The sequence below is a fragment of the Vespa crabro genome, chromosome 1 (genome assembly GCF_910589235.1).
Source record: "Vespa crabro chromosome 1, iyVesCrab1.2, whole genome shotgun sequence".
NCBI classification, from domain to species: Eukaryota; Metazoa; Arthropoda; class Insecta; order Hymenoptera; family Vespidae; genus Vespa; species Vespa crabro.
The window spans coordinates 23,860,055-23,880,927 of record NC_060955.1 but is presented as its reverse complement, the minus strand read 5'-3'; the positions used below and the strand labels follow the sequence as shown (position 1 = coordinate 23,880,927).

At 35.2% G+C, this 20,873-nt stretch overlaps 3 protein-coding genes and 1 long non-coding RNA gene across 4 annotated transcripts; 1 reads left to right on the top strand and 3 right to left on the bottom strand.

Moving 5' to 3' along the window:
- Positions 1-101: 101 nt before the first annotated feature.
- On the bottom strand, positions 102-3,968 carry LOC124422234 (dentin sialophosphoprotein-like). Its single transcript, XM_046958404.1, has 8 exons — positions 3,749-3,968; positions 3,231-3,305; positions 2,957-3,148; positions 2,687-2,851; positions 2,407-2,553; positions 2,242-2,326; positions 1,893-2,129; positions 102-1,765 (listed from the first exon to the last, which is right to left on the bottom strand). Exons 2-8 carry the CDS (start codon positions 3,303-3,305, stop codon positions 342-344), a joined length of 2,325 nt encoding a protein of 774 aa, XP_046814360.1. The 5' UTR covers positions 3,749-3,968; the 3' UTR covers positions 102-341.
- Positions 3,969-4,974: 1,006 nt separating this feature from the next.
- LOC124426050 lies at positions 4,975-10,928 on the top strand. The gene is made up of 3 exons (XR_006942641.1): positions 4,975-5,242; positions 5,686-5,744; positions 9,027-10,928. It is a non-coding gene; the product is annotated as an uncharacterized LOC124426050 (long non-coding RNA).
- A 1,223-nt stretch (positions 10,929-12,151) lies between these two features.
- LOC124433219 lies at positions 12,152-15,611 on the bottom strand. Its single transcript, XM_046982968.1, has 4 exons — positions 15,471-15,611; positions 15,116-15,325; positions 14,504-15,015; positions 12,152-14,111 (listed from the first exon to the last, which is right to left on the bottom strand). The coding sequence occupies exons 1-4, from the start codon at positions 15,609-15,611 to the stop codon at positions 13,499-13,501; spliced, it is 1,476 nt and encodes a 491-aa protein (XP_046838924.1). The 3' UTR covers positions 12,152-13,498.
- LOC124426045 (uncharacterized protein DDB_G0287625-like) lies at positions 15,320-20,627 on the bottom strand. Its single transcript, XM_046967269.1, has 8 exons — positions 19,875-20,627; positions 19,441-19,725; positions 18,984-19,320; positions 18,606-18,827; positions 18,095-18,455; positions 16,533-17,783; positions 16,063-16,215; positions 15,320-15,970 (listed from the first exon to the last, which is right to left on the bottom strand). The coding sequence occupies exons 1-8, from the start codon at positions 20,623-20,625 to the stop codon at positions 15,839-15,841; spliced, it is 3,492 nt and encodes a 1,163-aa protein (XP_046823225.1). The 5' UTR covers positions 20,626-20,627; the 3' UTR covers positions 15,320-15,838.
- Between the last annotated feature and the right edge of the window lie 246 nt (positions 20,628-20,873).

Genomic DNA, 20,873 nt, shown 5'->3' with positions numbered 1-20,873 from the left:
GTTTCTGTTAAATGTTTATGTGAATCCCAAATTAATAATCGTTTAATTGTTATATCACTAACAAAAGATTATCAACGTAATTATAAATTATAGAAACAACGTTTCATTTTTAACTATTATTTATATATAAGTAATTGAAATAACATTTAAAAATATAATTTGTGCAGCAGCTAAATTTTTCGTATATTATAATCTGAATGTAATTGCATTTCTGTATTTTATTATTTTTTTTTTGTTTTTTTTTTTTTTTTGTTTTTTCTTTTCTTTTTTTACGGCTTTAGTATATACTTATTTATTTTATGTTGACGATATTTAGTAGATTACTTTTTATATCAGTTTTCTTAATTTTCAGAATTATCTTGCGTAACCTCACTTTCAATGCCTTTATCCTCTGCAACTGATTCAACAGTTTCAGTTTGCAATTCTTTTTTTTCTATTACTTCCTCAGACGTTTCATTGTTATCTTTTGTTATGTCAGCTGGATTGGACGATACCTTATCAATGGATATTGGCAATGTATCTTCAGAATTTTTAATAATATTTTTATCATTTATATTATTTATAGATTCAACTGGAACTTCATTATTATGATGGGTAACATCATACTCTTCAACAGCCAACACAGATGTGTCAGTAACAGGCAATGCTTCAGAACAAGTTTCTACAATAATCTCAGATACTTTTTCACAAGACATTGCAACAATATCATTTTGTTTATCACTTTGATTTGAATTATTCTCAGGCGATTCTTTCGTTTTTTCATCACTCGTGTTAGACACGTTATCTTGAACCACCAAATCAATTTTCGTATCTACTCGATTGATATCAGGACCGATATCATGAGTATTCGTATTATTGTCTGAATTACAACTATTTGTAATTGCATTATCTATAATTGTAATCGCGTTATCAATTTCATTCTTTTCGTCGCTTGCACTTTTCACATCTTTATTAATATCTTGCGACGAAACGATTGAATTATCTTCGTTCGTTTCTTCATTTATGCATTGTTTATCTTCGCAAATACTAACGCTATCTTGGTTAGTAAGAGAAATGAAATTTACATTATGATCTTGATCTTCTTCTTGTTTTACGTTTGAATCTGTATTCTTTTCATTCGTCGTTTCTTCTTTACAAGGTGAACATTCAGAATTGTTCAAGATAACATCATTATACTCTTCGGTGTCACTCTTTGATTCATTTTCAACAACAGCTGCTGAGCTTCCGCCGTCATCTCTTATTTCGTTCGAAGATTCTATATTTACTTTTTGCGATTCAATCGAGGTATCGTTCTCTATCTTTATTATTACCTTTTTCTCATCTTTGATCGTACTGTCGTTCGTCACATTAACAGATTCGTTTTTCGATATTTTCATATTTTTATGCGATGCTCTTGGTGATTTCGGTGGATAATGAAACTTTTGCGAATCCTTGTATTCTTTTCGTACAAAATTTTGTTGTGATCCATTTTCATAATGTTTAGATGAATTCGCAGATGAAATTTCTTTTCTAAATTCCTTTCGTTGCAAAAATGGAGATTTGGCACCATTTTCTTTCTTTTTTTGTGATTGAGGCCTTCTTAAACTAGGAGTCCTTTGCATGTTGTTATAATGATTTCCTTTAGTTTTATCTTCGAATGATTTTTGTCGTGGAAATGATCCACTTTCGTACGTATTCGTATCCATGTCAGAATGACTGCTGTATGAAACACGAGTTCTTTGCCGTAGACCAACTCTTCCTGTACCAGCTATACTTGGTGAATTGACTAAAAAAAAAGAAAAAAAAAAAAAAAAAAAAAAAAAAAAAAAAAAGTAACAATGTAATTTCAGTTCTATACGTGAGACAACAATTCATTTGCAAAATTATTATTGATTTAATTGTATTAAATATACCTTTAACGCTCATAAGAGGACCCTTTGTCATATTGCTTTGGTTTAATGTTACCTTAATGCTTTTATCTGTCGCAACAACAGTTCGTTCATCTACAGAAAGAGACATGGAAGACATATCATGATTATGTTGATCATATGAATTCATATGATGATAATCATGATTATTATGAAAATTTCTAGGAGATCCTCGATAGGATTTATGATAAGCACCACGATTATGGCCTGCATATCCGCTACCTGATGAATTGAAAAATCTTTTATTACCTTTAGAAATTTTAGGGAAAAATAAAAAAAAAAAAAAAAAAAGAAAAGAAAAAATGTAAATATTTCAAATTATAATTTTTTTTACCGTCCGAATATCTCCCATCTTTTTTTGTAAAATCTCCTATGGTAATCTTTCCTTCTGCTTTTGAGATTTCATTCACTAAATGAGCCTGTCAATCAGATATAAAATTAATTCATCAAATTAATTGATGAGATTTAAATATCTTCCATTCAATTGACAACAAAGTACTTTATCATTATCCCATTCTCTCCGCCAGTTACCCTCAGCAGTTTTCTGTCTACTAATACGATCTTCATCGATGCGATTTCTTTCTTTTCGCCATGCTTCGTACTCCGGCTTATGCTCGTCTCTATGCGCTCCATGATATGTCCTACCCTAGATAGGATGTAAAACAAATGTGTAATAAAAATGATGTATTTGTGGCAAAATCTATTTTTTAATGAAAAAAATGTCTGCAATTTTTAAATATTATCAATATACGTCCGTCCATACATATAAATATAATTACCCTCTGCTGTCCTTCTCTTCCCATTCCTCTTTTTTTAAAATTGCCCCATATTGATCTATTATGATTTTTATTTCCAGTATTGTCTTTCTGATTTGGTACACTATATTCTTCTCTTTCAGCATCAGCAAGGAAATTATATTTAGGGTCAGGTGGTGGTCCTTCACCCTATATATATATATATATATATATATATATACATACACATATATAGATATACAAATATGTTCATAGGAATAAATGAACTATTGATACGATAACAAAGAAACATACTTTTCTTCTGTCATTAGGATGATGCTGTTGACCATGTTCCAATTGTTCCTTTGTAGCAGATTTTTGTTTATGGGTTACTTTAGGGAGATTTGAATATTCCGGTGGCTCTTTCCTTTCTGGCCAATCTGTTGACGGTACCATTTGTACCAAAGCATTTAGCTTAGCAGCATTTTTTTTATCTTCCTCTACTTCCTAATCGTATTAAAAGTTAATAATATATTTTATTTTGCATACATCAAAAACAATTTGCCGAACTATCGTTCTAACGACTTACCTCATGTCTCCTTTTAATTTCTTCGTTTTGTTGTCGGATTTTACTAATTCTTTCTTCGAGCTCACTAAATGCCATCTGTATTCAATAAAGAATGAATTTTGGATAAAACATGTACATTATATATTTTATATTTTTGGTCATATTATATCATTAATTCGGATTGCCTCCGGTTACAATTATTAGTATTATACATTTTAAAGAAGTATTTATGTATACTTATCATCTCGTTGATAATTTATATATGTATATGCATGACTCTGTGTGTGTATATATATATATATATATATATATATGTATGTATATATGTATACACATATATTTATGCAAGATTAATATTTTAAATTTAGACCATAGCTGTGATCATTTTTATACGAATTGGATTATTTGAAATGAATTTTTTTATGGGCATGGTATACCATGTTTAGGAGACAATTTAAAAGGAATGTCATTTCTGAATTCCTTGTCTTAAATAGACATCGAGAATGTCTGTCTAAATTAATTTATAATTTTCTACTTACCTTTTTTTGATGAAAATAGTCGGATTTACGCACTTGCCGAACTGAAATCAATCATGAAAAGATAAATAACGATATAAGAAGTAAATAGTACAACCTGTAGAATGCAAACAGGTGAAATTAATATGACCGAATTAAAAAACAAGTGGAACCAAAGCAACGTAAGGTATCCACTTTGGGTGTAACGGGGTAGAATCAGGTAGAACGGGATTTGCTTCAAGTAGAAATATTACAGATAGTCAAGCGTTGAATATTTTTCATCGGAAGCCTGCAATGCGACACTATGACCATCTCGTGGTGAAAGTAATTTACTACAAATTTATCTTTTAGAAATTCACCTCTTTCTTTTCCAGTCCCCTGTCACGGGCCCTTCGTACGGCCACTTCCCTTTAACATTACTCCATGTGTATTAATATTAAGGATCTTAAAGTTTGACACAAAACGTCGCAAAAATATAATCTATTTTGAATTTTTCATTTTGATATTTTGTAAAAGTATATTTTAAATAAACCGCGAATACCACCGTATACTCGGGAACGTATACTTGTTTTGTCAAACAATGAAAGAAAAAAAAAGACAAAAAGAAAACAAAAAGGATAAATAAATAAATAAATAATAAAGAAAACAAAAGAAGAAGAAGAAGAAAAAAAAGAACCAAGATAAACAAGTAAGCAAACGTATAGTTTGATCAGGCGTTACCGTTTCATTGTGTCAAAAAGTAGCGTTAACAAAGTTTCGTGAAAGTTCATGTGTCTACGATATCGTTAAAGAAATTTGTCGGAAAAAAAAAAATATTCGTTTCTACGTTATCGACGGGATAATAGTAGATTTATCGTCGATAATTACCGACGGTAAATGTACATGTCGATAAAAAGGTAGAAACTCCATCGAACGATCAGTCTACGACGAATCACGTTCCTTCGTAGACGTAACCGTTACGCGCGCAAGTAAAATTTGTAGGATTAAAACGGGACCAAAAAGGAAAGGGATATTACACGAGATGGTAGCACTTAGTGAGAAGCTTTTTACCGAGATATTATGGATAGATCAACGTTTCTTTTCGTTCTCTTACAAGAAAAAAAAAAAAAAAAAAAAAAAACAATTAGTTTCTGAAAGATTTAACCTGTGAGGGTTATTTTCGAAACGTCCTTGATCACGAAGATACATATGCAGTTTGGTAAGTATTGCCAACCGTATTTCTTTGAATTTTCGTCTTAACACGCGTTACGTTTAAAATTCCGTGTTAAACTTACGATTGAAAAAATTTATCATTTTCCTTTTACGATCTGATAAATGTACGCGGACAAAGTGGATTTCGACAATTTGGTAATGTGATACACACATTTGGACGATTTGAGTGGAGTGCTTTGATTTCTCGTTCGTAGATAGAGAGAGGGAAAGAGAGGGAGAGAGAGAGTGGGAAAGAGAGAGAGAGAGAGAGAGGGAGAGAGAGAGATCGTGGACAAACACGAATATGGAGGGTCTGTTTGTGTGCGGGTAAGCTCGATCCTGTATACTGCAATAGTACACGAGGTAATAGTACACAAGGTGATGGTACATAAGCCGATAGCACACAAGTCAATAGTACACTGTTACGTCAGTAATGTTGGCTTACGCTCTTGCTCTTGCCCCATTGACAAAATAGTTTATCTCTTTTCTTCAATTAAAATTTTTTATAAACATACATTTATATGTATATATATATATATATATATATATATATATATATATACCTACGTATGAAATCGTATAATTCGTAAATGCTTTCCCGATACAGTCACTCTATTATTAATATTAATATTGTTATTATCATCATCATCATCATCATCATCATTATTATTATTATTATTATTATTATTATCATATTATATGTACACACACATATGTGCTTGTGTATATATGTATATATATATATATTTTTTTTTTTTTTTTTTTTATAGAATCTCGTTAAAACGGCGAACAACAGGTGGTCGGTGGCGCCGTCTCTAATTTCTATTTGGTACGTATAGGTGTCGTGCATGACGTAATTATAAATTCGCATATTTTTCTCTTCTCTATTTGTTTCCCCTATTTTTTTTTTCTTTTGCTTCTTTTCTCGTTTTTCCTTCCATCCTTCCTTTTTTCTTTTTTCCTTACGTACGATTGTTCCCCAATAAATTCGATCGTTCGTTTCCTCGTTTCATTTCTTTTCTCCGGTACATACATATTTTTCCATTTCTCTCTTCCACCTCCTCCTCCTCCTCTTCTTTCTTCCTCTTCCTTCTTATTCTTCTATTTTTCTTTATGGGGTTTTTTTGTTCCTTTTTTTTGTCCTCTCTTTTCTGTTTTTCTTTTTTCGTACCAACTGGACGTTCTCGAAGGCAACGCTCTTGTCGAAGAGTTATGAGCAAGATACATATATGTATATATATATGTATATATATATATATATATATATATACATTCACGACGGGCTCAACAATTTTAGCTATCCTAACCTCTTTTTCTCTCTCTTTCTCTCTCTCTCTCTTTCGGAAGCAGAGCTACGGCCAGAAAGCAGCCGTTGGCTCAGGCTTTCGTATTCGGACCATTAGTCCAGTACGGCAATTCGTCAAATCGGGAGAAATGTAGTATCAATAACGTTCCGCAGCTGCTGCCAGCGAAGCATGCATTTCCCTGACGCGCAAATTGCGCGCGCGAGCCCTTTTCGAACGGGCACGAGCGACAATCGTTTTCGATTTCCCGGCTTAACCTCTCCACCTCTAACTCTAACTTTAATTTTCTCTCTCTTTCTCTCTCTCTCTCTCTCTCTCTCTCTCTCTGTCTTTTCCTTTCACCACCATTTCCGTCAACGTCTCTCTCTCTCTCTCTCTTCCTTTTTTTTTCTTTCTTTTTTTTTTTTTTTTTTTCTTTATTTGTACGGACCAAACGGAAAATTCGAACCGTTCGATGATTTTACTCCTACGTTGGAATATATTTTTAAGATTCTTCCATTCTTCCAGTTGATTTTCAAAAGGATTTTACGTAAGAAAACAAGAAGAAGAAAAAAACAAACAAACAAACAAACAAACAAACAAACAAAAAAGAAAAGAACAAAGAAAGGAAAAAGGATACGTCGTAGCAACTTGACGAATTTTCTCGTTCTCCGGTTAGTTTGTGCCTTACGAGAAAGCAAGATCCTCTTTTTTCTTTTTTTCTCTCCGCGGTTACCTTTGCCAAGAATCGTGTACGTTACGTCGGAAGTCCGAGTTCTATGTGTGATGTTTGCGGATAAATCCTCGTGGTTTGGCGAAGGGAGCGATGTAAAGAGATAAGATAGGTGTGTGTGTGTGTGTGGGGATGGGTTGGATAGGAAAGGAAGGGTGAAAAGGGCTGCCCTCTCTCTCTCTCTCTCTCACTCTCTCTCTTTTTCTCTCTTTTCTAAGCTTCCAGTCGACGATTATTTGTTCGCTCTCTCATTCTTCGTCCTTCCACATAACTCTCTCTCTCTCTCTCTTTCTCTCTCTTTTCTTCTCTCCCTCTTCACAGCATCCTCGCTAAATAATAAATACGAGAGGGTTCTCCGGGAATACCCCGAGGGTGCCATTAGCGGGGTACAGGCCCGCGCCCTCGGACCACCCTCTCGCACCCTTCAAAACCGACCTCCACCTTCTTCGCCGATCCGACGATCCGAAACGCGAGTCTAATACACTTAGAGCAAGTGAGAGAGAGAGAGAGAGAGAGAGAAATATCGCGCGAAAAAACGAAGAAGATAGAAGCCGATCCTCCGATCGCTTTATAGAGACGACCTCTTTTCCTTCCTTTTCTTCTCTCTTTCTTTCCTTCCTCCTCTCCCCTCCTATCCGGCTCATCCCCCTCATCCCTCGCCCATTCCTTCACCCCCTTGTTCCTGCCACCACCCCCCCCACTTTTTTTCTTCCTTTTTTTTTTTTAAACTTAGCCAAAAGAGTCGACATTCCAATCGATGACTCCCTTTCAAATTTCCACGAAAAAAAGATGCTAGATGAGAAGGTATAGACGGGATGGATTTGATAGTAGAGATACCGGATGAGATAGATAGAGATAGAAAGAAAGAGAGAGAGAGAGAGATCGTTTCGCTTTTAACGAATAACGATGCTTGGGCGAGGAGTTTGGCTCTCGTTAAAAGTCCACATCTTAAGAGTCGAGTCCTAAGCATATTCGTGCGAATCGGTTTCGATTTATCGAATCTAACGTGTATTCGCCCGGTAGGTCCAACTTAACGATTCCGATTTATCTCTCTTCTTTTCTCTCGGTCTCTCGTCGAAAACTTTTAATCAGACGTACATACACCTACATTCATCTCTTTTTCTTTATATATATATATATATCTTTCTTTCTCTTTTCTTTCCTTTATTTTCTTGTTTTTTAATTTTTTTGTTTCTTTTCCGAACCACTCCATTGTCGCTCTCTCTTTATCTATCTCGTAACTCCTTCGTTCTGTAGGAATCAAACTCTGTTCTGTGAGCTTGTGAACCGATTGATTCGTATGTACTTACGTAGGTATGTACATATACGTATGTACTTACGTAGGACATGCCGAAAGAAAAACAGAAACGATTTGGCCGCTTACGCCAAAAGCTCGACAACCCAGACACGCAAACCCATAGCAATCCTCTAGTAATGTAGTAGTAGTAGTGGTTGATAGTAGTAGTAATAGAAGTAGTAGCAATAGTATTAGTAGTAGTAGGATCTAATAGGCCGAGCTGGCCGCCTGGAAAACGTTGACCACTGCCTCTAGCCGATCAAACGGTTAATCGAGGCCATTCCGTGGCTCAGTGGTTCTCATACCATAAACTTATCGAATTTCAGTAATAATACGATACGTCACTATCCTTTCTTCCTTTGTCAAATTTTTCATCTTATTCAATTTCAATCAATGATTACTGCCAATTGTTGTTGAAAGTAATAATAGTAATAATAAAAAGAAAAAAAAAAATATATATATGTATGTATATATATATATATATATATATATATATATATATATATATATATATATAAAACAGATAAAAAAGCAAAAAGAAGAAGGGAAAACAAAAACACACGAAAAGTGGAAGAAAGAGAAAAAAGAGAAAACAAAAAATTAGAAAAAGAAGAAGAAAAAGGACGTCAAAGAGAGAGAGAGAGAGAAAAGAAAAAAAGAAGAACGCAAAAGATAAAAATAAAAAGAAGAAAGAACTGGAACAGTAGTGGCTTCGTCCCTTTTTCTCTCTTCTCCTTTTCCTTCTTTTCTTCTTCTTCTTTCTTTTCTTCCGCTTTTTCTTTTTTTTTTTCTTCGCAGGTATCAAGCGAATCAATCTTTTACGTGGGTCCAGCGAATGAGAAGGTCTTCCTTGTTGGAGACACGAAAATGCATTCCTGCTATAGAATGGAAGGAAAGACGACGCATCTCGAATAGGCGAGAGAACGAGAAGGAAGAAAATACGATGTAGTAGGAAGAGTCGAGGCGCGCGCGCACATACACACACACACACACAACCGCATGCAATACACATACACTCATGCGCGCGTGCAAGAGAGAGAGAGAGAGAGAGAGAAAGAGAGAGAGGGGTAAGTATCAATAATTGAGCACCATAGGAAGAGGGGGTTGGCCTCCGCTCGGCCATTTAGCGGTCGAATGAAGGGGGATGGGTCGCGGATATACTACTACCCATGCTAGTACGGAGATATCGGTGGATGTATCGCACGGCGAAGCCTGCTATCGACATGTCGACGATGCCAGGCCGGTGCGTTGCTGCTGTTGCTGTTACTGCTGCTGCTGTTAGTGTTCTCTCTCTCTCTCTCTCTCTCTCTCTCTCTCTCTCTCTTTCTCTCTCTCTGTCTGTATATATTCGAGGATATAGGAAACTATCCTAGCTGCGATCATGATACGCGAAAATATCATCTGTCATTGTAGAATGCGTGCCAGGACATCTCCAGAACCAACCATCTTTACCTCTTTTATTTTCTTTTATTTTCTTTTCCTTTCGTTTCGTTTCGTTTCATTTCTCTCTTTCTCTACCTTTTTCATTACCACATTTGCAGATATTTCTTTGGATAGAATCGCTAGGACCAAGAGACGATCATTGAAACGATCAACGAGTCGTATTTGCTGTTCGTTGGATTCTCGTGATTATGGAATCGACGATCGATCTGCTTTCTCTCTCTCTCTCTCTTTATTTCTCTCTCTCTCTCTCTCTCTCTCTCCCTTTCTATCCCTATCTCTATCTGTCGGTCTGTTCATCCATTCGTCCGTCCGTCCGTCCGTCTGTCTATCTGTCTGTCTGTCTTTCTTTCTCGCAATACCGATGGCCTCGTTCAGCCGCGAATTCGTATAATCGTGATGGATTTGACGAGCTTTATCCCTTTCGACTCTCTATCTACCAATCTGGCACTCGACGCGTAAATCAAAGTGGAACTTCCTATCTCTCTCTTTCTCTCTCTCTCTCTCTTTATATCTCTTTTTCCCTCTTTCTCTCATTCATTTTCATATGTATTAGAAACAATGATTGAATCTAAATGTTCATAAATTATAATGTAGATTATATATATGTACGATGGTATATAATCCTTAGACATAAAAATAACAAATGTATTCTAATCTAGTGCCGATAAGAATTTGATCGTTAACTAAGAACTTTTGTTCCACCGCGGGAAAATTCAAAAAGCCCAGAGGCGTATTATCGAAAACATCGCGAAAATGTGGGAAACAACGCGAGAATGCGAACGCGATTATTAAGCGCATACCGTGCATTTTTAACGATTCGCCTATCCTCTTCTTTCTCTCTCTCTCTTTTTCTCTCTTTCCTTTCCTTTCATTTTTTCGTCTTTTTTTTTTCCTCTTTTCTTCCGCGCATACCGCGACCGTAATCCGAATTCCGAAACAATGCGGCTTTTCTCCGTAGCGATTGTCCCTATAGCCGAATTCACTTTCCAATTAGAAGGTTTACAATGCACATTCGACTCGAATCGTTCCAACGACGGTATATTGGCCTACAATCGAGGTCGACGTCGTCGAGATAATATCGACCAGAGAGGGAGAGAGAGAGAGAGAGAGAGAGAGCGTGACTAACGATAGCTTTGATAAGTTCATTAAACATATCCGACAATGAGTCCTCGTCGCGGTACAATTCAATCGAATCCGTCGGACCGACGGAAGATCGTTCGAGATTACCTCACACACCTCAAACTCGCATTTCATATTTCTCCCCATCGAATATATATATATATATATATATATATATATATATATATATATATAATTGAATTTTCTTATATGAACCTACATATAATGAAAAATAATTGATTTCATCAATAATAATACCACATAGGTACATATATATGTATGTATGTATATATAAATAAATACTATATGCATATCTATCTATGGATGGGAATAAAATGAAAAATAATAACCGAGTAGAATCTATCTATCTATCTATCCATCCATCGAATTAGGTATTCTTTGATGCAATAGGCACGATATTTAAAATTTCAATAGGGATTCGAGCGGGCCTCATAGTCCGAGCGGTATAATACGAAATTCTCTTTAGCCACCGGACACGCTTCATCGTATCGCTAGTCGTCTCTTCCTCTAATATTAAACACCTACGATATGGGAAAAAAAATGCCATTGGTAGATCGATAATTTCTTTGTCGCGTAATAAAAAAAGAATAAAAATAAAATAAAAGAGAAAAAGGAAAAATAATAAAAAAAAATATATATATAGGATTAACGGGATAAGAGAGAAAAGAGAGATTGGAAAGCAGAAAAAGGAATTGCGTCGGCTCGTTTTCGCATTTTAACCTCCATTAGTGGCCTTAGTTTCGTACAGTCCAATAGAATTAGTGAGTTAGAGTGAGACAGACAGACAAACAGAGAGAGAAAGATGGGGAGTGATGGGAGAGCTCTTGGCATAGCAACAACTTAATGTTATGTAAAGATAGCAGGAGGGGTTGGTCCTCCGGAGGACTTCCCTCTCGAAAGCCGGTGTATATTAATGCGCGAGAGTGAGTAGGGAGGAGTAAGGGAAATAGAGATTCCGCGAGATGTTGCGAGCCGCGAGATGATGCGGCTCGCAAACGCGACTGAGAGAGAGAGAGAGAGAGAGAGAGAGAGAGAGAGAGAGATGGAGAAAGAGGGCGGGAGGAGTCTGCAGATGCTCACTGTAGAATATCTAAATAAATCCGCGTGTCGACCACCCTTAAAATCTCGTCGAATAAGTAATAACGTTCGGCGTGAGTGAACCAACTTCTTCTTCTCCCTCTCCCTTTTCCTCCCTCTCTCTCTCTCTCTCTCTCTTTTTACTTTCACCCTCTACAAGCTAGCCACCCCTTTTAGCTTGCATAAGCGAGCGCATCCGATTTTGGGACTTTAATTGGCTCGAGGGAATTCCATCGTGTGGAAACTTTGGTAAGAGAAAACTTTTGAGATATTTCGTAATCCTCGAAAGAAATAGAGAAAGGGATGGACGAATGAATATATGTATATATATATATATATATTTTTCTTTTTTTCATTTCTTTTCTTTTTTTTTTATTTTTATCTTATTTTATTTTATTTTGTTTTTATTTTTTGCTTTGTTTCTTACTAATCGACGAGTTAACGTCCCGTACCCATGTAGCACATAGCTGCCAAAGAGATTTAAGATCGGCTTAATCAAGTTTTTTTAACATCGTAAATTATCGTTTAGACCGTCGGTAGTAGTTATACGGGAGATGAAGAGAAGGAGGATGGAAAGGATTACGATGGGGGTTGGGGTGATTAAAGATTCGTAAGATTTCATTGAAGCACATCCCAACGGAGGGTTGCGTTTCGCACGCGCTCGTACGGAAAAAGCCGAAGCCGAAGACGTTTCTTTTCTTTAAAGAAAGAGGACCTGGAAGAGGAAGGCGACTATCAATTTCCTACCAGGTTTTAAAAGAACTTGGGAAGTTAACTTTGGGATATATACACCTACACGGTCTTTAATAAACTTGGAAAAAGTTCACAGGTGTCGTAATCGCGGGTAGAAAAACTTTTTCAATTCTTTTTTAGAGTTACGCGTATCTTTTTTTTTTTTATTTTTTTATTTTTTTTTTTTATTTTTTTTTTTTTATTTTTTTTTGTTCTTTTTGTTTTTATCCCATGCCTTCGATATCGTTTGTTTCTATACGTTCTGTTTTTGTTTCTCTCTTTTTTTTTTCTTTTTTTTTTGTTTTGTTTTTTTTTTTTTGTTTGTTCTTTCTTCCTTTTTCTTCCTTCCTTCTTTCTTTCTTTCTCGTACTAATCGTTTCGTTCATATTTCTTTCGTTATTGGATCGATCTCATTGAGAGTAATTTGGGTGTAGATTAGCAGAGCGAAGGTAGGGCTCGTGTAAATGCACGAGGACATCCGGTTGATCGTAACGACAGGACAATTTACGAAGTTTCGGCTGGCTGTCTGTCGCGCTCCGATGGGGAGAACACGTCGACCGAGATAACGCTCATACGCGATCGATGCGTTCGTTCGCACGGGATGAAATTATTTAGACGTTCCGCGATCGACGGATTTATTAGATCGCATCCCGTTCTATTTAATTGACAATGATAACGACTGCCTTCTTTTCTCTTTCCTTTTCTTTTCTCTTCTTTTCTTTCTTTTTTTTTTCTTTTTATTTTTTATTTTTCATTATTATTATTATTATTATCATTATTATTATTACTACTATTATTATTATTATATTTCTACCTTGTAATCGGTCGAATATAATATAATCTTTCCAAGTCCTTATATAAACAATCGTTCATTAATTTCAATCTTTTTTCTTTTTCCTTTTCTCCGGTTCTGTGATCCGCGACGTCTCATTTTTATCATTGGCATAAACGTTTATCCCTCGTTCCATCATCTTCAATTTTATTTCATTTTCCCTCGTATCGTTTGATTTTTTCAACGTAATTATTTTGTTATTATCAATAAAATTTGGAGACGAGTGAGCGGTCGTTAATTCGTAATTGGAAACAACAGTAGTGTTAATATTTAACGTGACGTTATTTAAATTCGATCGGATAAATGTCTTTTTATCCTTCTCGATCTTTTCTATTTTATTGTTTTCTCGCTTTTCCCTTGGCTTATCATCGTTCACCATCTTCTTCCCTTTAATTCCCGTCAATCTCTTGAATTGTTCCTCCTCTCTAAGCCTGTTTCGCATATCCTTACCGAAGGCCACCTCTTCGAGCTGTATCTCATTTTGCTTTTTCCATGCTTCGCGTTTATTAAGAAGTATCATTTCGTCCTCGGCACGATTTTTACCTTTCACCGGTAAATCATCGTAATTATTTCTATAAAGATTAGCTACGGTAACATTGTCTCTTTCTAGGATTATTTTCTTTTCCTTTAGATCGGTCGATCGTCCGTTTCTTATTTTCCTATAAATCAAAATTCAATATTAATTAACATCCAACTGAGCGTACTATTATTTTCGCATACTATTGTTCAATAAATGAGTATTTTATCAATACTTTGTGTAAAATATATATATATATATATATATATATATATATATATATATATATATATATATAAATGATTTCGTATAAAAACAATGAGGATCTGTACTTTATTTATTGTCACTTTATTTAATTGCTTACTTAATAGATAATAGATGATTACTTTGTTAAATGCCTTATAAAAAAAATATATATATATATGAAAAAAATAATTTCGTATAAAAAGGTAACAGCAATGCCTTCTTTTCCCTGTTTTTTTTTCTTTTTTTTTTTTTTTTTTTTAATTGTTACTTCATAAATAAATCACTTACCCGTCCTGGTCGTTCAAAATATTCATAGATTTATAGATCTCTGGCTGTTCGTATTTGAAATCAAATTGATCCCATTCATCCTCCAAATTATCCCCACGTTTTTGTCTTATCATAGCAGCATGATGTGCAAGTTTTCGATACTCCGGCGTTTCGTTCTTATCGTAGGTTCTTCTTTCATTTCGCCTACGACGCTTCTTACGTTTACGTTTCTTACGTTTCTTCTTCCGTCGTTTTTTATTAAAAGAATAATTGGAACTTCGAACGGGTCGACGTTTCTTCCTTTCAATGTCCAACGCAAAACTGGCATTGTCGAGTTTCCAATTGCCAGGTGCATTCTCGTTTTTAAACAAAGTGAGATTCCTGTCGAATTCAAAATTTGGCGATGCACTCTGATAACGAAGAATAAATTCTGCGTTACGTCTACCCGGTGGTACCGTCTTAGTGCCAGTTTTATTTTTCTCCGATTTTTCCTTCACCTCGATGTAATGTAAAAGGGAATTTAATTGTCTGACCTAACAAAGCAAAATAGATATTTCAATTTGTTGATTATTATCGCCAACATTGTTATTATTATTATTATTATTATTATTAATAATAATATAATATATTTACGAGATAATCGTGGACAGTTTGGACTTTTATCTTCTCCTTGGCGGATAAAGCGTTGTACTCGTTTATAAGATTCTGCAATATTCGAACCTTCTTGTGGAGTTCGTTGACGTCCTTATCAGTTTCTTGATCGGAAGTTTTGGGAAAAAGTATTTTGTCGTCCGACGGATGTTCGGTCGTTTCTTTATCTTGTACCAATGGTAATAAAGGTGTCTGTAAATTTTAATCAAACATTTTCTTCGATTTAATTTATTCTAACGTCGATATAACGAGGGATCGATTTTTCATATTTAATGATAAATGCAAGTTTTTTTTCTTTGTTTTTTTTTTCCTTTGTTTGTTTTTTTTTTTTTTTTACTTGTTCCTGCAATTCTTTCTGCCCGTTGACTTCCAACATCCACTCTAAAAATTGTCGCATGTCCGGTGGTAATGCCGCGCAAGTTTTCCTTTGGACTTCGTCCAACACCAGTCGACCAAGAAGTTCCATAACTTTCTTCATCGTCTTCTCGGTATGTTTTATCTGTTCCCAAAGAATAATCGGTCCAGTTTTTTCGAAGATTAATTGAAAAAAGACTTCTTTTTTAAAGATCTTCGTTGAAATATTTTCAATTTAGTGACATAATACGAGATAAGCAAGTACAATGTCAAAAATTAATGATAAAATTATTATATGATTTCTCATTTCGCTGGGTTCTCAAAAAAAGAAAATATCGAGATAAATATTTCTTAAAATTGAGATACCTCGTCTTCGTCGAATCCCTGATGATAAGTCTTATCAGTTTCGATCGAATCTTCGGGCTTGTTCTTTCTATAAAGTCCCGGACCTAGAGCTACCTTAAGGGCCTCGTTCTTTTGCACCTACGATGCAAATGATCGATAATACTTTTGCTTTCGTTTAACCAAGCTAGTCGCCATCTATCAAAGAAAGCACATCCCATGCTTTTTCTTACTTGTTCGAAAATGTTTTCGACGATTTTTCCAGCCAATTCTCCATGAAGAGCCAAATCCATTTGAGATTCATCTTCCATGTTGTCAGCTGTCAGGAGCATAGCGAGCTTCTTTCTACGGGTATCCTCATTCTCCGTCTCCTTCTCTCTCATTGTCTGTATATTCATCGCTCGTTATTTATCGGGCCATCTTTATCCCCGAAAAAAAAATAAATAAATAAAACAAAATAAAATGAATAAATAAATAAAACATCATACTCGCGGTGTCGTCTCATAAATTACTTTTCACGATTTAATCGAATCTATTCCTATTCTAATTTCCTCGTTCGTTCGTTCGTTCGTTCGTTCGTTCGTTCGTTCGTTCGTCTCTATATAATAAACGTCATCGATAATAATTTTATTCACTCATTCTTTCTTTTGTTTTAATTGTTTTTCCCTTCCCCCTCGCCCCACCTCCTTAATTTTTAACTCACGTTTTGATCGTTCACACTCTCCTGTTGAATCACGTTAGCGCCAGCTATGATATCGGCATGAGAATTCCTTCGAATTCCCTTCGCCTCACCCGTCTCACGATTTCTCATCATTTCGATCTTCTCCACTTCCTTTCCCTTCTTCCCGGCCATATTTTTCTTCTTTCTTCGACGGCGTTGTTCCTTCTTCCATGCGACGTCGCGAAAATTCGCGTATGGACGGCGTTTCGAAAGTTTCCTCCTCCTTTTCGTATCACCGAGAAACTCGAATCTATCGTCTTTGTTCAAATTTCTAACACGTTTCTTGGCCACTTTCCAATTGGAATTTTTCTTCTTCTTCTTTTTCTTCTTCCTCTTCTTCTTCCATCTCCTATTATCCTTCTTATTCTTATTCTTCTTTCTCTTCCTCTTTCTCTTCTTGTTTCGTTTCCTTTTATTCTTATTCTTTCTTTTATCATTAATCTTACTACCGTTCGAATCATCCTCGTTCTGTTTATAAAGATCGTTCAAGTCGTTATATTTCAAATGCGTATTATCGTTTTCTTTATATTTGTAAGGATCAATCGTGTAAAGATCCTTCGTGATATCGTTCGAATGTGAATAATACGTATCGTAAGGATTTCCTTTGTCGTAATTTAACGAGTAAGAATTTCCTTCTCGTTTCACTCTCGATGCATTTCTATTGGCCAATGGTTCCAATCGAGGACGTCTACTAGATCCAATTTTAACGCTATTCACGATCGAATGACTTTCGTTGCTCGATCTTTTTTTTTCATTTTTTTTTATCGTTTCGTTAGAATTATCATTGATTTCTCGGGTATAATACGACGAATTAATTATATTTATTTCATAATTCGTTGGTATTTTTACAATGTTCATAATCGTTGTTAGATTTTCATTATTTATAGAAGAAACATTAGTCGAATTGGTATTGTCGGAGGTTTCGTTTTTTATTGAATCATCGCTGATCGTTTTCAGGCCTCTTCCCAATCTAACTTTAATGTCGTCGTCGAAATCATCGATACGATCCATAGGCTCTACGAAAGATTCGTGCATATCTTTAGACTCGAGTAGCGAGCGTTTATCACCGTCGATACTTGGAACGTTCTCTTCTAGTTCGTTCGTGGAATCGTGGTACTTTCCATTTTCATAAGGCGAACCTGAATCGGTCTCGGGCGCAGTTTTTCGCTTGGATAACCCCGATCGAAGCACTCCGCTTGATTTGGAACGTGAATCATTTATAGTTTCCACTACCTGCGATAAAACATTTATTTTGTAAAGTACCCCGCCAGAGGAATAATATTTAATGTCTAATGTAACTACATACATATGTAGGTATATAATCGTTATTTGCTTTTACGATTAAATCGATCGATCGATCGATCGATCGACCGACCGACCGACCGACCGACCGACCGACCGACCGACCGACCGACCGACCGACCGACCGACCGATAGTTAATAACATTTTTTTTTATAATTTCTTTGTTATACCGTTTCTCAATAATTAATAAAAATAATTTATATTCGGTACATGGATTTTAGATATTAAACATGCTCTTTACGGGGATCACTTTCCATTCGATGTTCCCGATATTGCTATACTTTGGATTTGACTGATGATTCTTAGTTGGTGTTCTCTCCTCGAAAATATCGCCTTGCTCTACTCCACCTTTAAAGAGATCGTCCGTCTTCTTTAAAGCCATGTAATTACTTGCCGACGTATTATTGTTATTGTTATTCGTCTTCCTTTCGAGATCATCATTGGACTCCTCATGCATTCGTTGATCTCCTTTAAACCGAGGCCCGTTTTTATTCTCGTTATCCTCCCAATCGTATAATTTCTTCAGTTCCTCGTACAGCACGTTGTCGATGTCGTCGTAATCCTTCTCATCTAATTTCTTCACAGCTACTTGATTTTCCGATCTATTTGAGACGGTATAAATAGAAAAAAAAAAAAAAAAAAACAGAAAAAGAAAAATCTAAAACACTGCGGAGCTAGAAATATATTTCTATTTATTTTGAAATAAAGAGAGAGAGAAAGAGGAAGTAATTGGCATCATCAAAGATATATACCTGGCCTTTCCGAAACTGTCCAACTTTTTCTCACGTTCTGGTAATTCGATTGGTTGTACGCCACCGAAAACAACATCGACTATCTCTCGTTGGAGAGTTTCTGGTCCTCGGAATATATATTCGAGAGATTCCTTCGGTATAACTCTCTCGACGTTTACAATTTCTCGATTAGGTTCTTCGATCAGTCGATTATTTTCATTTTGTTTCTTTTCCTTGTTCGACCTTAACAATCATTCGATTCATTTAATTAACTCGATCGATTTGATTTTTATCATAGTGAAGGATAGAAAAACGATTCGATTTAGAAAAACCCCTTTTATCTCTATATATATTACATACATATACCAATCTACAGAGATAGATTTTAGATATATTTACCATTTCGTTTGACAATCTCTAGGAGATGATTTCTCATCGCGAACCTTGCTGGAGGCGGCGGCGGCGGCGGCGGCGGCCTCGTTTAAAAATGATTTTTCTCGATTCATTTGCGAGCTTTTATCCTCCTCTCCGGCGTCCTCAAGCGCGACCTTGCTCCTCAGAGACTTGGACGGATTCCCGTTTTTAACTTGTACTTGTTCGAGGTCGATGAGGAATTGTTGCTTTGGCTCTTTGTTCTTCATTTGCTCTTTTCTTTTCTTCTCTTTTTCTTGTTCCTCGGCTTGTTCATTCTTCTTCTTTATTAACGTATCGTTTTGAGATTCTCGCAAGTTATCATCTGCATTTAGAACAACAACAACAACAACAACAACAACAACATGAGTATAACAGAAATATGAAATAAATCGAAAATCTGCGCTCTCGCAGTGATTCGACAAATTTTTATCATTTTTATTACCAAGCCCTAAGCTCGAGCCAACCAGACTTTCCTTCTTATCGTCGCTCTTTTGCTCGTTATCACCTACAGCTTGCGACTCTCTTGATCGTTCGTTAATCTCCTCGTCGTAATCGTAATACTCGATTATACCCAAAGGACAACGTTTCCTTCTAACATGATTTTTCTCCTCCTTGTGTTTCAATGCTATTCGTTGCTTTATCATCATATTAACTCTTGCCTCGTACGGATTCTTTGCTCTTTCTAACGTTCTTATGTATCTTTCAGCTTTCGAATTATCCTTTTCGTCTGTGTAAAATACATATATAAAAATGAGAAAAATATTCAATAACTTAGCGAGAGGTTTTTTTTTTTATTGGTGGGGCAGACGGAAAGAAAAAGAAAATTATAATTTTTTCCTTTTTTTTTTTTTTTTTTTTTTATATATATATATATACCGTTTTCCTCGTTCCTTTCAAAATTTTCTTTAGAATTCTCGTCGATATTATCCCGTTGTTCTTCTTCTTCGTCTCGATTAATCGCTGACTCTTCGTTACCCAGTTTCCTTTCGTCGTTCCTTCCACGACAAGTTTTGGCGACTTTACTTATCTCATTCCTCGTTGATCCTGCGTTGGTAACAAGATCTTCTTCCAAACTCTCGTCGTAACTTTGAAGAAGTTTACGATGATTTTTACCAATGAAACATTTCCACTCGTTATTCGACAAAGATCGATTATTACTCTCATTTTCTTCGATCCAGAATAATCCTCTCTTTGGAGTTTTACGTTTTGTCATTCGTTTAGTTTCACTGAGAACGTTATTGTTGTTATTATTATTATTATTATTATTATTATTATTATCATTATCATTATCATTATTATTGTTATCGTTGTTGTTATTATCATTGTTATCATAATCGAAGAGTTTAGCTTGTTGCGCTATCAAATCGTCGACGTTAGTCAACTCTTTGTAATTATTTGTTCGCCAATAGTCATTGGACTCTTGATTCGTTTTTTCGTTATAAGAATCTTTATTAAAATTATATTGTTCCTCGTTATGACTTCCATCGCTACGTTTACTACGTTCATATATATTAGGATTTTTTTCATTAAGAAAATCATTCTTTACGTTAATATTTTTATTTCCCCAAAGTATTACGTTTCTACCTTGACTATCTGAATTTTCAATTGATCTTTCAAGATCGACCATTTCCTCCGGTGTTTCTGACTCGTTCCACCAAGTTAATTCTGTTTTTATATAAACAATTGTTTTAAATAAAAAAAAAATCTAATGGCTTCGTCGTTGATTAAGTATGCTATTTTTAAGTATAAAATAAAAAATATTTTTATGATCAGTTTCACCGAGCGAATTCTCCATTTAAAACAATTAATTAAATAAATAATTTCGTAGGTATCAATTTTACAAAAAAAAAAAAAAAAAAAAAAAAGAAAAAAAAT